General features: G+C 34.9%; 1 protein-coding gene across 1 annotated transcript in view; it reads left to right on the top strand.

The window, feature by feature from the left end:
• Positions 1–16,046, top strand: part of Ktn1 (kinectin 1 (kinesin receptor)) — a 79,078-nt gene that overhangs the window by 39,025 nt on the left and 24,007 nt on the right. Inside the window, exons 19-30 of the mRNA XM_013012212.1 lie at positions 201–291; positions 914–982; positions 1,701–1,738; positions 2,442–2,532; positions 2,733–2,801; positions 3,873–3,910; positions 5,643–5,733; positions 5,808–5,876; positions 6,346–6,383; positions 8,070–8,160; positions 13,142–13,210; positions 14,124–14,161. Coding sequence (XP_012867666.1) covers positions 201–291; positions 914–982; positions 1,701–1,738; positions 2,442–2,532; positions 2,733–2,801; positions 3,873–3,910; positions 5,643–5,733; positions 5,808–5,876; positions 6,346–6,383; positions 8,070–8,160; positions 13,142–13,210; positions 14,124–14,161 — 792 coding nt within the window. The remainder of the gene's footprint in view (positions 1–200; positions 292–913; positions 983–1,700; positions 1,739–2,441; positions 2,533–2,732; positions 2,802–3,872; positions 3,911–5,642; positions 5,734–5,807; positions 5,877–6,345; positions 6,384–8,069; positions 8,161–13,141; positions 13,211–14,123; positions 14,162–16,046) is intronic.

Raw genomic sequence — 16,046 nt, 5'->3', positions numbered from 1 at the left:
ACTCTACCACTGAGCCACCTTCCAGCCCAGGAAGAAGTATCTTGAGATCCTGACTGAAGAAAGATTTCTAGAATTAAAAATTGTATAAGAAATGATAAGAGGGTGTTGACCTATGTAAAATATTTAGGAATATTAATTACTTTGATGTTCTAACTTTGATGTTCTTGTTATTTACAAATGTTCTAAATTTGTAATTTCAGCATTCAAGAGAAAGATGAGAAGTTAAAGACTGTAGAAGAATTACTTGAAGCTGGACTTATTCAGGTGGCCACTAAAGAGGAGGAACTGAATGTAAAACATTTCGTAGATTTGTTTTTCTTGTGCTTATTTAATGAATATCAAGGGGTTTGGTTCTAATTGTATGAGATTTCCCTATATCTCTTACCTTACTCGTTATATAGGTTTATAAAATGTCCTTTTTCATTAAGTTTAAGATTTCTTTAGAAATACACACACACATACATAGTTGATTTAGCTTTCACTGCCTTAATGAGGTAGATAACTGTTGTTGGGTTTGATAATAAATGTTTCCTCACTGGCACATTATAAACAAATGATTACTAGCAGACTTCCTAATTCCATGGAGGTTAGAGGTTAGAGACGTTAGAGAAAGAAAAGTTCAGTTCTGTTTTATTATTCTCTTTAGATTTAACTAACTGGGTAGAAATAAGGTTCTTAGGAAAATAAGTTGGTGTACTATGTATTTTTTGGAAATATAAGTAGAAATACATAGGTGGTAATTGCGTCAGAATACTAGTTGGCTAGCTGTAGAAGTTAAAAAACTGTAGACATGAAATTTGGGGCCTTCCTAAGAGTAAAAAATCAGCTAAAGATAAGGAAAAGCTAATGTGTTTTGAAACTTGCTAATTTTTTAGGAAATAAAATTATGTTGTGCTTACATGTCTTTGCAAAGGCTCTAAGAACAGAAAATTCAACCCTGATGGAAGAAGTTCAAGCTTTAAAGGCTAAGCAAAATGATCAGGTAATGTAGATTGTAGATTCTACAACTGTTCTCTTTCAAACATTCAGCAAAATTGCTATATAAAAACACAAGTCTGTTGTTTGTCTCTTTCTCCTCCAAGGGGAAATTTAATTAGTGACATGATTGGTAATCATGCTGAAGTTTATTGATAACTGTATGCCAGGCATTGTGTAGATTACACTTAATAGGATTTTTTTTTGGGTCCGGTCGTGGGGCCTAAACTCTGGGTTTGGGCGCTGTCCCTTAGCTCTTCAGCTCAAGGCTAGCTCTCTACCACTTGAGCCACAGCACCACTTCCGGCTTTTCTCTTTTTGCTTATGTGGTGCTGAGGAATCGAACCCAGGGCCTCAGGCATGCAAGGCAAGTGCTTTACCACTGAGTCACCTTCCCAGCCCAATAGGATTTTTTTTTATTATATTGATAGAAGTTTTTGCATATACAAATGGTAATTAAGGCTTTAAATATAAAGCAGTTTCCTAGTTATATTTTCTCATTAGGTGAAATTTCTTAATAATTTAAATATTTAATGCTTCTTATGGCCTATATTTTAAAATAAAAGTTAAGTGTATACTTTTGTTTTTATCATCATGACATTTAAAAAACTATAAAGAATTCTTGGGTTTTCTCATTTGGATTCTGGTGTAGAGGCAAATTTACAAGTTGTATGCTTTTTCTGGCCTAGTTTGGACAAAATTGCTAAGATTCCTTTGTATTTCAGGTTTCTTTTGCATCTGTAGTTGAAGAACTTAAGAAAGTGTAAGTGATACCATTATAATAAACTAGTCTTTTTCTTTTGGAGTCTTTTTTTCAAAAATAATCATAAATCTATTTTTTACGTTTAGTTGGGATACCTAATGTATGCTAGTTTTAATTTTCACTGTAGAATTTTTCATTAATGGTTAAGGAAATTAGCCATGTTGTCTCAAATCTAATATAACTTTAACAAAAACATCAGTTTCCATAATTGATTGCGTTTGTTTTCATGTGATATCAGATTGTTACTTGTTTTGTATGTTGCAGGAGTAGCTATTAAAGAACAGATGATTTTTTATATAGAGATAAATCTTTGCATGTATGTTGTTGTTGAAATTTGATGTCATAGTTATATGTTGTGCCATAGCTTTCGAAGGCCTAGAATCTTATTAATGAAACATGATTTTCTCTTATGTTCTTCATGGGACAAATCTTAAATTTATGTAAAGCACACCACCAGCCTTATGTATGCCTCCTAGATTTTAATCATCTAGTAGTTGCTGAAGAATTCTCATTTAGCAGGAGCTTTTAAGTGCTTGTTTCCCTTCTTTTGCCTGCAAACATAAGTTGATATTTTATTTAAAACTAGGAGTTGATTTAGAAAACTTTCATGATTTTTTTTATTACTATCAAAAAACTCCAAAAAACTTATTTGGTAAATTTTAATGATTTCCATCCAAATTAATGTATCATTTGTTCATTTAAGGATCCATGAGAAGGATGGAAAGATCAAAACTGTAGAAGAGCTTCTGGAAGTTGAACTTCTCAAAGTTGCTAATAAAGAGAAAACTATTCAGGTATGTATACATACATATATGTATGTATGTGTATATATATATATAGAGAGAGAGAGAGAGAGAGAGAGAACAGTGTTTGACTTTTCTGTTTATCAAGTTTAGTTAATATCATTTAATTTTATGTTTGTCTGTGCATTGCATTTTTTTGGTCAACTTCTGTGTTTCCATAGTCCAATCTCGTCTATTTTGTCATTGTCAAGGATTTGAAACAGGAAATAGAGGCTCTAAAAGAAGAAATAGGAAATGTCCAGCTTGAAAAGGCTCAACAGGTAAAAATCCCAGAGCCGTAGCATGACAGATTTATTAGTGTATGTATTATTTATGAGCTATTTGTTGTTCTTTTTACTCAGAAAACAATTTGTAATAGTGTACTTTATGTATACTGAGTTTAAGTGCTTTACTTTTTTGCCCGAGTTGACCAAGAGTCCTTGATATTTTAATCTATTATCTTTAAAAGCTTTTAACAAGGCCCTTTTCTAGGAAGTTTTCTGTATTAATGCTTTAGTTTGCCAAAATACTCATAAACTCTTTTTTAAGCCCCTCATTATAAAAATAGATAAACTGCATGGACCAGATTTTCTTATATAATGTGTATTGTTAAACCTTTGCCTCTAGAACAAAATATGAAGTTTCTATAGAGGATTCCAGAGGTAGACATGATTACTAGAAACATAGGCATTTTATTACAATTAATTTGATAAATATTCATTGAAAAAAAGATAGCATGGAAAAGAGAATTCATTCATTCAGCAGATTCATTCAACAATATTTATGGAATTCCTTCTACTTATTATAGTCTTGTGCTAATGATTAAAGATAATATGTTAAGTAGTTGAGAGTTCAGGAGAGGCTTGCTGAAGCACTGACTGTAAGCCAAGATCTAAATGGATTATGGGAAGAGAATGGAGGTGGTGAAAGGTGCTATTAGATTGTATGACCTTTTAAAAAGGTGATAAGGAAGGACAGTCAGAGTACCATTGAGTAGTGGGTATTAAAAAATGAGGCTGACAGGAGTTCTGATACTGTAGAGAAGGGAGGTGTGAGAACAGTTAGATAATATGCTTAATCTTCACAGCTATAGAAATATCACATTATTTAGACTTATTATAATCATCTTATCCTTTCACAGTTAAAGTTTTAGTTTGATACTAAAACACAAAGCACGAATACAAATAAAACACAAACTATGTGTTTGAAAATAGAACACATGTTGGTATGAAATTGACATCTTTGCAGTTTGAGATCTTTTAATTTGAAGTGTGCATATTATAAATATTTATGAAGCTTAATAAGTTAAATTAAAAGATTATAAGTTACTTTTTCTGTCCTTTTTATTTTAGTTATCTATCACTTCTCAAGTTCAGGAGCTTCAGAATTTGTAAGTACCATTTTTCTAATTACCCTATTTTCCACCAATAAGACATACCGAAAATCAGTTAGTTTGATCTCAGTGTTTTAGAAAGTGCCAAATTAGTTTAAAAGGACAAAGTTCTTTAAAATTTTTCATTATTCTTCAACCTATTAGTTTTTTGGTGGGATCAAAGTTTCATTTTTCTTTGACTATAATTTGAATATGGCCTTAAGCTTGAGTTGTTGCATTCATTTTAATGGCCATGTGGAACTGGCATTTCATACTCAAACTAGTTGTGTTTGTTTTTTTTTTTGGTCAGTCGTGGGGCTTGAACTCTGAGCCTTGGCCTGGGCCTGGGTGCTGTCCCTGAGCTCTTCAGCTCAAGGCAAGTGCTCTACCACTTGAGCCACAGCAGCACTTCTGGTTTTCTGGTGTTTCATTGGAGATAAGAGTCTCATGAAGCCGGGCGCTGGTGGCTTACGCCTGTAATCCTAGCTACTCAGGAGGCTGACATCTGAGGATCGCGGTTCAAAGCCAGTCCGGGCAGGAGAGACTGTGAGACTCTTATCTCCAATAAACCACCAGAAAACCGGGAGTGGTGCTGTAGCTCAAGTGGTAGAGCACTCGCCTTGAGCTGAAGAGCTGAGGGACAGCGACCAGGCCCAGAGTTCAAGCCCCACGATGGACAAAAAAAAAAAAAAAAAAGAGTCTCATGATTTACTGAAGAGGCTTTCTTCCACCCTATTTTTTTGGCTCCCTCATTGAAGATTGGGTGCCTATAAGTCTGTGAACTTATTTCTGGGTCTTTGGTTCTGACCATTGGTCATGAATACAAGAAGTTTTTCTTTGTTGTTGTTGTTGTCAATGTAGTATATGATTTCTTTTTTCTTTTGTGTTTTTTTTCCCTATAGTGTTGGATTTTGGTACCTTAGATATTGTATACATGTTTATATGAGCTAGGGAAGGGGAACAACAAAATGGTGAGACAAAGGGGGAACCTATGCAACAGCAATACTCACAAGACAAGATGTTGGAAATGATCTGTACAACTTGCAGGGAGAGGGAAAGATGGAGAAAAATGAGGGAAGGGGTAACAAGTTAGACTACCTTACTTAAGTAACTGTAACCTCTCTGCACATCACCTTGACAATAAAATAACAAACAAAAATGGGCTTTCTTATCTAGGCTGGTTTTGAATCACAATCCTTAGATCTCAGCCTCCTGAGTAGCTAGTATTATAGATATGAGCCACCAGTGCCTGGTATACTCAAATCAGTTTTAATGAGATGTCCAACTTTGCTGATAATAGTTTAAGATAACTGATTCATTCTATATCTGGATATTTCATGATAGTTTTTTTTTTAACTGGTTCCAGGGCTTGACCATGCAGTGACTCACATTCTCAGCTCTACCACTTGAGTCATGCCCCAGCCCAGCCTTTTGTTAGTTAATTGGGGATGTAGTCTCAAGGTGTTTTCAACGTGGGCTGACTTTGAATCTTAGTCATCCAGAACCAGCATCCTGAGTTATAAGTGTTCCTGTAATGCCACTGGCTTCTGGTGCAAAGCAGTTTTTAAATCATCATATAGTCCCTAATTTGATTATTTCTCCAAAATCTCTTCTACTTTAAGTACTTTTTAGTTTATTTTAATCAGTTTGGACTCAGAACTACCTGAAACATACTTTCTAGGCTTGAGTACTTTTGTTTTTTATGGTCATCTGATATTTTCATTTGTAGTAATTACCAATTTATTTTCAGATTAAGAGGAAAGGAGGAACAGATGAATACTATGAAGACTATTTTAGAAGAGAAGGAGAAAGACCTGGCGAGTAGGGGGAAATGGCTACAGGTGAGAAGTTAAAAACAAAAGTAAAAAACAACTTCAAAATAATTGAATATCAATTCACACTTATTATTTTTAAGGATCTTCAAGAAGAAAATGAATCTTTAAAGGCTCATATTCAGGAAGCAGCACAATATAACTTGCAAGAGGTATAGTATAAACGTATCTCCAACATGCTACATAAGGAATGAGAAACCTTTATATAAGGTCCTGGAAAGTAAAGAAGTCAATATATTTTCTGTTTGCCAGTAAAACCATGTTGTATCATAATTTTGTTATTGTTGTTAAAATAAGTTAGTTTTTAATTCCTGTCAAAATCTATTTGTCTGATTTGTAAAATGTAAGCTTACAAGCATTTCCTTTTTCTTTTTTCAATTGCACTCCAAGCACTTTGAACTGTGTTGAGTTGGTGTACTAATCTGTAATACTTCATGAAATAAATAATTAAAATTTAAGTTTTATAGAGAAAACTTTTCTGTCCTTGTGTGTTACAAATGTTCTAATCTAAACTTTACTACATAATTACATTTTTACCTTACTGGTGAGTGATTCTGCATATATAGTGTAGTACCTGGTTTGTTTTGATGTTAGTATTATAAATGTGAATCTGTTTCTTAGGCATGTTCTGCATCACGATTTGAAGAACTTGAAGTTGTGTAAGTATACTTTTAGCTAGTATTTTGAAGAACTTCTCTTTATTTTCCAGAATGTGCTGAAAGTCCATGATTCCTCTTAGGAATCATGTTAAGTGTTCAGTGTTTAAAGTGGTACAGTTCAGAAGCAAATAAGGCAAGTCTCTGTAGTAATATTGCAGAGGCTCTTTAAATGGTTTGGGATATCTGAAGGTTTTATCCTTTTCAAACCCATCTAATGTGGTTTCTCAAATATTCTTTCTGTAAAGATAGACTTTTTAAGTTGTTTTAAAAAAATCAAGGTAATTATTGTAAAAGGTAATTAATTTCAAATCAGAAGGTTATAGCTATAATACTGGTAATGGATATCATATCCATTATTAAAGGGGAAAATAGGACTTGCTGTGTTTGTTAAGTGCTGAATAATAAACTGACTCAGCATGAGATGTCATTCTTTCAAATATTCATTTAATCCTATAAAATATCTGTGTTCTGTACACGAAATCAGTCATTACTGGTGAAGAAGGGAATCGAGACCTCAACTTTTCAAGTAAGATATTGAAAGTATTTATTAGATCACTTGTAATGAAAGCAAGGTAGATGACTCCTGGATCCAAGATTGTACATTCATAAAACAAATTGTTTTTCCCTTGGGCATCATATAACTCTCAAAGTTCTTTTGTCTGCTAATAGCCTCTAGACAAAATTGTGGCCCTTACATAGTTTATATATATATATATATTATATATATATATATATATATATTACTAAGTTATATATAATAGTGGGCTTATTTTTGCTTTACATTTTTCTTGTCCTTTTCTTTATAAATTATAGCAGTTTAGGTTTATAGAAACAAGAGAGAGGTACAGAGAGTTCCTGTTACTCTCTGCATTTCCCCTGTTAGTAAAGCATTAACTAAAGGCCACATTTTCTATTAGCGCTTACTTGGTAGGATTTAACCAGTGTAAAATGACAATATTTCCATCATTACAGTATTAAATAGAATAGTTTCATTGTCCTAAAAACCTCTCTTACCTACATTTTAATTCTACTGTCCCTTAAATTACTCCCCTGGGCTCAACCCTTGAATTCCTATCAAGTACTGTTGTGTGCGCGCGCGCACACACACACACGCACACACACGCACACACACACGCGCGCGCACGCGCGCATACACACACACACACACACACCAGCTATTGAGATAATTTTGCCTTTTCTAAAATGTCATATTGAAACTATACAGTATGTAGCCTTTTCAGATAGTTTAAAAAAATTAACAAATGTACCCTTAGTCCTCTCCAACCTCCTTCTCCCTTCTTTCCTCTCTTCCCTCCCTCCCTCCCTCCCCTCCTCCCTTCCTTTCTCCCTTCCTTCCCTTCTTCCCTTCTTTCCCTTCCTTCCCTTCCTTCTCTCCCTTCCCTCCCCTCCCTCTGTCCCTCCCTCCGTCCCTCCGTCCCTCCCTCCCTCCCTCCTTCTTTCTCTCTCTCTCTCTTTCTCTCTCTCTCTCTTTCTTTCCCTCCCTCCCTCCTCCCCTCCCCCTCTCTTTCTTTCTTTCATCTTGGGGCCTCGTGCTAGGTAATACTCTTGTTGCTAAAATATAGAAAGAAATGGCTGGTAGGCAATGAACTATCTTCCATAGGAGTGATATTAGAGTCTGGTTTTTGTTTATGTATATTAGTAAAATAAGATCTTTAAAAAATTTAGGTTGAAAGAAAAGGAAAATGAAATGAAGAGAGTAAAAGCTATGTTAAATGAGAAGGAGAGTGATCTTTCTAGCAAAACACAGCTGTTGCAGGTAAATATGATTACTTGAAATTAATTTTTGGGTGGATTTGTTGTCTGTGTAATTTTTTTTTTTTTTTGGTTGGTTGTGGGTCTTGACTCTGGTTCTGGGCACTGTCCCTGAGCTCTTCAGCCCAAGGCTTGCACTCACTCTTACCACTTGAGCCACAGCGCCACTTCTGGTTTTCTGGTGGTGTATTGGAGATAAGAGTCTCACAGACTTTCCTGCCTAGGTTGGCTTTGAACCATGATATTCAGATCTCAGCCTTCTGAGTACCTAGGATTATAGGCATGAGCTACTGGCACTTGGCTGATTTTGTGTTTTTATTAAGATTTTTTATTATTATACATAAGTTGTGCAAGTGGGCTTTCTTTTAAAAATGTTTTTACTATCTTTAAGTAGTAATTCAAAGGAGTTGCTATTCACCAAAACAGTTCATGAATACTGTACAGTTGCATCAGTGTCACACCTTTTAACATTCTTATCCATCTCTTCCCACCCACCTCTTCCCTTAATTTTATGTTATGTATTGAGTTTTTTTTGCCATTTAACAAAGCAGTTTATATGTATAATTCATCTTGATTGGTGTCATCACTTCAACATCTTCATCGCCCTTCAGCTGTGGTATATACAATGAATTCTTGCCTGCATTTTGTCCCCTTCCCCCCTTCATTCCTCTATTCCCTCTTTCCTTGGCCCCAGCAAGTGGGCTTTCATCATAGTATTTTTGTACATGTATACAGTGTACCCCAAGAACCCTCACATCCTTAAAACAAGTTCAACAGGTTTCATTGTTCTATTTTCATATGTGCTGCTGCTGTTATTATTGTAGTACAGGGGTTTGAATTCAGGGCCTTGCATTTACTATGCAACTACTCTTTGAAAATTTTGGTAAGGGTTTAGTATAATAAAGTTAGAGTAGGAAGAAATTGAGAAGAAACTTTTTTGCTTTTTGATTGTAGGAAATGGAATTTAAAGACTCAAGCCATTCTGCTACTTGAGCCATGCCTTCAGCCTGTTTTTTTTTTTTGTGGTTTGTTTCTTGGGTTTTTTGGGGGGACCAGTCCTGGGGTTTGAACTCAGGGCTTGGACACTGTTGTCCCCGAGCTTCTTTTGCTCAAGGCTAGCACTCTACCATTTGAGCCACAGAGCCACTTCTCACTTTTTCCTGTTTATGTGGAACTGAGGAATTGAACCTAGGGCTTCATGCATCCTAGGCAAACACTCTGCCACTAAGCCACATTCCCAGCCCCCAGCCTATTTTTATATATATATTTGTGTGTGTGTGTGTGTGTGTGTATGTGTGCATATGTATGCATGTATACATGCATATATATGCATGTGCACACACGTGCTGTACAAGTGTACTTGCTGGTTCTGGGGCTTGAACTCAGGGCCTGGGTGCTGTCTCTGAGCTTTTTGCTGAAAGTCTAACTCTCTACCACTGTGACACAGCTCCATTTTGGCTTTTTGGTGGTTAAAGACAGAAATCTTATAGATTTTCCTGCTTAGACAACCTTTGATTCAAATGTGATCCTCAGATCTGAGTCTCCTGAATATCTAAGATAACCATCATGAGTCTGGCTGTTTTTATATGTAGTTTTTAAAAGTAGGACTGGGAAGATGGCTCAGTGCTAGAGTACTTGCCCAGCATGCATGAGGCCCTGTGTTTGATTCCTCAGCATCACCTAAGCAGAAAAAGCTGGAAGTGGTGCTGTGGCTCAAGTGGTAAAGTACTAACTTTGAGCTGAAGAGCTGAGGGACAGTACCCCAAACCCAGAGTTCAGGCCCCACAACTGACCAAAAAAAAAAAAGTAGACTAAATTGCTTTAAGAGAAATAGAAAACAGATAAATATTCTCATCAAGATAATGGTTCTTATTCCTTAAAGAAAACTACTGTCTACGCTGGTTATATCTTCTGAAAAAGTGTCTATTACTACTATTTTTGAGAACCTTATATAAATATATATCTACCTTTAACTTTTGTTGTTTTTATTTCCAGTTTTTGCTGTGCTAGTAATTGAACTCAGGGTCTTGCACACTGGCTTAGGCAAGTGCTTTACCACTGAGCTATATCCTTAGCCTCTGAATTTTTCCTCCTCTTGGTGGTACTGGTGGTTGGAATCTTGGCCTCTCATGCTTCTTGAGCAGGCATCTCACTTAAGCTATGTGTGTAAAATCTTTTCTGTAAACCAAACCAGTGTTTCTATTATTGATCTATGTCCCTTGGAACTGTTTTATTTTATCTTGTTTTTCTTAAATAATGTCTTGGTATGTAGCCCACACTATTCTTGAACTTGGTAGATAGCCTAGGCTTGTTCTCCTGGAGCCCTTCCTGTCTTTGTCTCTCCAGTGTTGAAATAATAATAAGCATTCCCAATAATAAGCATTTAACTCTTAATACCTTCAAAATGTTTTATGGTTGTATCATTGTTTATATAATTGAGGTTGATAGTTCCTAAAGTATTTAGTGTGTTTTTTTAAAGTCATACATAATGCTACACTGATCATTCTTGCATACACAGTATGAATGGTTTTGTAAATCTGTTACAGATTACTGAAAGTAAAATTCTGGGTCAAAAATTTATTCAGGCTTTGTTGGTTTTTAGAGGTAATTTAAATAGAAAGACATTGTCTCCTCACCTACATTAGTAATTAAAAGTACTTCTTGGAGATTTGAAGTGCTAGCAAATTTGTAGATGCTTTCAGTGTCTTAAACCTGTCTTGCTCCCACTCGGTACTCCAAGGATTGTCATATTTCCTCTGCCTGCCAATTATGCTCAGTTTTAGTTTCGTTAAATAATGCTAAATTGTCATCCAAAATATATTTTAATAATTTATAATATTGCCAGTGAAGAATTGTTCCCCTTTTTCAATGCTGAAAAATGATGAAAACATTCAATATTACACTTGAAAGGTATATTATAAAATGTATTTGATTGTGAGAAAAGTTAAACATTCTTCAAAAGTTTAAGCCATACATGTATGAATTAGTTTTTAATTTTTCCAACATTTTTTTCTTCCAGGATGACTTTTTCTTAGCAAGTTATGATTATTTTATATAATAAACTAAGTTTTTATTATATGAGGAAATTTGTTTTTTCCTACTTGTTTTGAGTTTTCTTTTTTTGTGATAGTATCACTATGTAGCTCAGGCCTTGAATGACACTGCTACTTCAGCCTCCTGAGTACTAAGGTTACACAGTGTGTCCCACTATGCCCAACTTTCTTTTGAATTTATTTATATTTTCCCTTCTCTTTTGAAGGTTAGAATCCTCTTCCCCCCCCCCCCATTCTGGTACTGGGGGCTTGTACTCAGAGCCTGATGTTCTTGGTTGGTTTTTTTGTTTTTTTTTACTCACAGCTGTTGCTCTACCAGTTCCAGCTGTGTTGATTAACTGAAGATAAAAATAAAAGTCACTCAGATTTGTCTGCCTATACTGAAATCCTCAGAACTCAGGGTTTTGAGTTGCTAGGATTATAGGTATGGGCCACCAGTTCTTTGATTAGTTTAATTTTTTTTTTTCCTGGTACTGGTTTTTATACTTGTACCTCAGGGCCGATATTGTCCTTGAGCTTTTTTATTCCAAGGTTAGTACTCCTCTACTTGAGCCAGAGCTCTACTTGGAAGTTTTTCCTGGTTAATAAGAGATGAGAGTCTTCAGGTTTTCCTGGACTGGCTCTAAGGCCATCCTCAGATCTTAGCCTTTGGAATAGCTAAGATTGTAGGCATGAGCCACTGGCACCCAGCTGGTTTAAAACTTTTTTTTTGGTCCGGTCGTGGGGCCTGAACTCTGGGCCCTCTTCAGCTCAAGGCTAGCGCTTTACCACTTGAGTCATAGCACCACTTCTGGCTTTTTTCTTTTTGTTTATGTGGTGCTGAGGAATCGAACCCAGGGCCTCAGGCATACAAGGTGAGCGCTCTACCACTGAGCAACCTTTCCAGCCCCATTTAAAACTTTTTTATACTCAAATGTAAGTTTCTTTTAAGTCTTAGGGAGAATGGAATCTTTCACTTGTAATTATTAAAGTATTCTCACCTGTTTTACTAAATTTACAACTTCCATTTTATTTAGATTTTCAAATATATATAATTTATTTCAGGTTGTTTTATGGAATAGCTTTCTACTAATTTTTTTAAAAGGTTAGCTACATCATTACATGATCCATATTAGCTTGGGATGAAGCCTCAAGACATGAGGCTCTGAGTTTAAGTCCTACCTTCAAAAAACTCTGCCCCAGAGATGGCACTGTGGCTTAAGTGGTAGAGCACTAGCCTTGAGCTGAAGAGCTGAGGGACAGTGCCCAGGCCCAGAGTTCAGGCCCCATGACTGAAAAAAAAAAAAAAAAATCTCAGCATAGTGTTTAAACACTGATCTAGGTGCAAGGCCACTTGAAGCAAGTTTTATGTTTGGTTGTATTTTCTTTGTATATTATAAACATTGAAACTTGTTGCAGTTTGAAGTAAATTTCCAAAATGTATGCTTAACAATAATCATTAAAATGTTTGGAGCATACAAAAAACCCCAAAAACCCAATCCATTATAATTTCCGCAGTTTTTCCCAGGAGACATTTAGCAATACCTGGAGACTTCTTGGTAGGAGAGAAATGCTAGTGCAACCACTAGATGGAGGTCATGAAAATTGCTAAATGTCCCACAGTGCCTAGGACAGTACCCTAAAACAAAGGTATATCAAGTCTAATATATCACTAGTGTTGAGTTTGAGATACTGTGTCCTACTCAATTCACATGTCCTAGATATACATCTACCCGTACTTGGGTCTACTTTCCAAAACTATTTCGTTCCACTGAGACATACTGACTCCTAAACTGCTACTAAATATACATGATAATTACATAATATATTTTAATATATTGCTTATCATATCCTTTTAAAATAGTTTTGCAAATTTTGTAGATTATATATGTTTCAACAGCTTATAAAGGAAATAAATCTCTAGGTGTTCATGTTTAATTTTTGTTTAAATAGGAGTTACAAGATGAAAATCAGCTGCTTAAATCTCAAATTGAACAGATCAAGCAGGAGAACTACCAACAGGTTGGTACTATTAGATATCTTGTCTTTGATTTGTATAGCAAAAAAATGTAACTCATGACTGTCTATAACATTCTTGCCATTTTTAAATTTCATTGAGAATAAAAGATTCTCTTACTGCTTTTCTATAAAAGAAAGCAATTTGCTATGCAATATTTAAGATAAAATACAACTTATGAAAATATACACACAAGTATTACCGTGTGTATTACAGCTTTAAATCTTCTAGAATGCTTCTAGCTGGTCTATTTAAAATAAGTGGATCTTCTCCTTAAACAAACATCAGTAACTGGAGGGAATCTAACAAATATGTAAGTTAGAAGCAACAGCCTGTTACTACTTAAAACTGTTTCAAGATGTAATTCTACTTGGTAAAAATAAAATTAAAATAATGATTTTTAGAAAAACATATATCCATAGTTTTCTTTACTTGGTAAACCAGACTAGACCATATGTATTTTGAAAGATAAAGAATTAGAAGGCCTATTGACATATAGTTTCTGTAGTTAAGGAGTTTGTAACCAAGGAATAAATACCATATATGTCAGTAGTGTACTTGCGCATATTATGTAAAATTAACTTTTCTGTTGTGCTCGGTAACTAACTTTGGGATTTCATTTAGTTTTTGTCTTTCCAAAGCTTAAATTTTTTAAAATAGTAAAATTTAAATTAAACTGCTGTATACCTAGGAAATAAATTCTTATTAAATGAAGATTATTTGTAGCCACAGTGAAGGTTGGAATTAGCACTTAATTCATTTTATAAATAATTTTTTATTACCACATGGTTAAAGTCAAAGTTCTAGCATGTGGAATACTTTTTTATCTTCATTGTTGTCTTAATTTATATGTGAGAATTTAATTTTGTTGTTGTAAGGAATGCTTTAATTTGAAATGACACTTAATTTTTTTAATAGGCCCCTTCTTTTCCCCCTCACGAAGAATTACTAAAAGTGTAAGTAATACGTTTGATTGACAGTTTGGGAAGTAGTAAACTTTTTATATGCTAAATTATAGTTCTTAAGGAAGCAATTTAGTGTAACTGTTATAAACATCACTAACTTCAGTGGTTGTACTCTGACCTACTATCAGTGTATTGCAGCTTTGTCTTTGGCTGATGTGCCTATTGCATCATGAATTTCTTCTATTTTGTTATGAGAGATGCTTGGGTTTTTTGTTTTGTTTTCTTTTTAGGCATTCAGAAAATACTGAATCAAATTAAGCTCTAGTTGAAAGGCTTTATCTTCAGATTGCCTCAGATATCCTACTGTGTGTCCTTTGTTCTGGATCTTGTGTAATTGAATGGTTTAGATTTTGGCTTACCTCTTCCATTTTTAAGAAAACTTAGAAAAAACTACTGCTGACAAGAAAAATGGTTCAGAAAAAAAAGTCACCTTCAAAGAGAGCACCAATAGAGCTCCTAAAAGGCTAGTAATTTAAATCATTTCTAATAAGTTACGTTTCAACATGCCAAAAGCCAACCACATGAAATATTTTAATATATAATGCAGGTATTCCAAATGTTTTCTAATTTGGCTTGTTTATAAAGTAGGTTCTTTACTATTTTAAACTGAGTCCTGTGGTTGACTGTAGAAAGCATGATTTGCCATCTACCTCTAAGTCCAGCTTTGAAACATTTTTGATAAAGGGCCTGGTAATGAGTATTTTAGGCTTTGTGGGCCAAAAGAGCCTTTTTGTTTCATTCTGTGTTTTTTTTTTTTTTTTTTAAGTAAGAGATACTTTTAAGAACATCAACACAAGTTGGGTGTAGCATTTCACATATGTAGTACCAGCTACTTGGAATGCTGGATGAGATCATGAGATCTTGTCTCAAAAAAAGGTATCAACAGCTGTTGGTTCAGACCAGATGATGAGCTGGTCAATCCTATACCTATTTGTGGATGTGAGGGTCATCTAGCTGTAACATCTGTTACTTTAATGCCTTATTGATCACCAGAGTTGATTCACTTGATGAGGCTGACTAGGCATTTATCACTTTCCCCTCTTTCACTAGTTCATGTATGTCCCTCTTGAAGCTGCACACTCTGCTAAAGAGGATAACCTTCCCCATCTTAGAAGGACCATTCTTCGGTTAGTGGTATATGAGCAACTGTGCTCTCTTGCTAAGATCTCCAAATAGCTCTTAAGAAATAGCTGCCTGATTTATCTCTAGTTGTTAGTTTCTTATATATAGTCTTACTGTTTTTTTTTTTTTTTGTTGGTTGTGGGGGTTGAATTCTGGCAGTGGGCACTGTCCCTCAGCTCTTCAGCTCAAGGCTAACGTTCTACCACTTGAGCCACAGCACCACTTCCACCTTTTCTGCTTATGTGGTGCTGAGGAATCAAACCCAGGGCCTCATGCATGCGAGGCAAGCACTCTACCACTGAGCTACCTTCCCAGACCAGTCTTATTCTTAAGAAAGATATATATTTGTGATTTAACTTTGTGTATAAGCTATTCTTAACATAATGGAAAAAGAATTCCAGATCTACCATGGTTTCTTTGATTCTGAAAAATAACTATATTATTGGCAAAAACATGAATCCTAAGATTGGGTAAAAATGGCAGGAGAACACCAAAATCACTTTAATATATTTTTATTATAGATGAGCCACTTTACTGATTTTCTTGCTTTTAAGAAAAAGAAAAATATCTATCTATCTGTTTGTCATCTATCTCTATCTATCTATCTATCTGGTATTGCCTTATCAGTTTCACTTGGAAAATAACTACTTTAGGAATCCAGGTTAAAAAAAAAAGCAACAGCTCTAACTTTAGCTGTTATAGCTATAACTATTCAGTTATAATAACCAGTTCATGAATTGATTCATATGGGTTG

This window comes from Dipodomys ordii, unplaced genomic scaffold (assembly GCF_000151885.1).
Source record: "Dipodomys ordii isolate 6190 unplaced genomic scaffold, Dord_2.0 Scaffold16, whole genome shotgun sequence".
In the NCBI taxonomy this organism is placed as follows: Eukaryota; Metazoa; Chordata; class Mammalia; order Rodentia; family Heteromyidae; genus Dipodomys; species Dipodomys ordii.
This window is presented reverse-complemented; position numbering and strand designations above follow the sequence as displayed.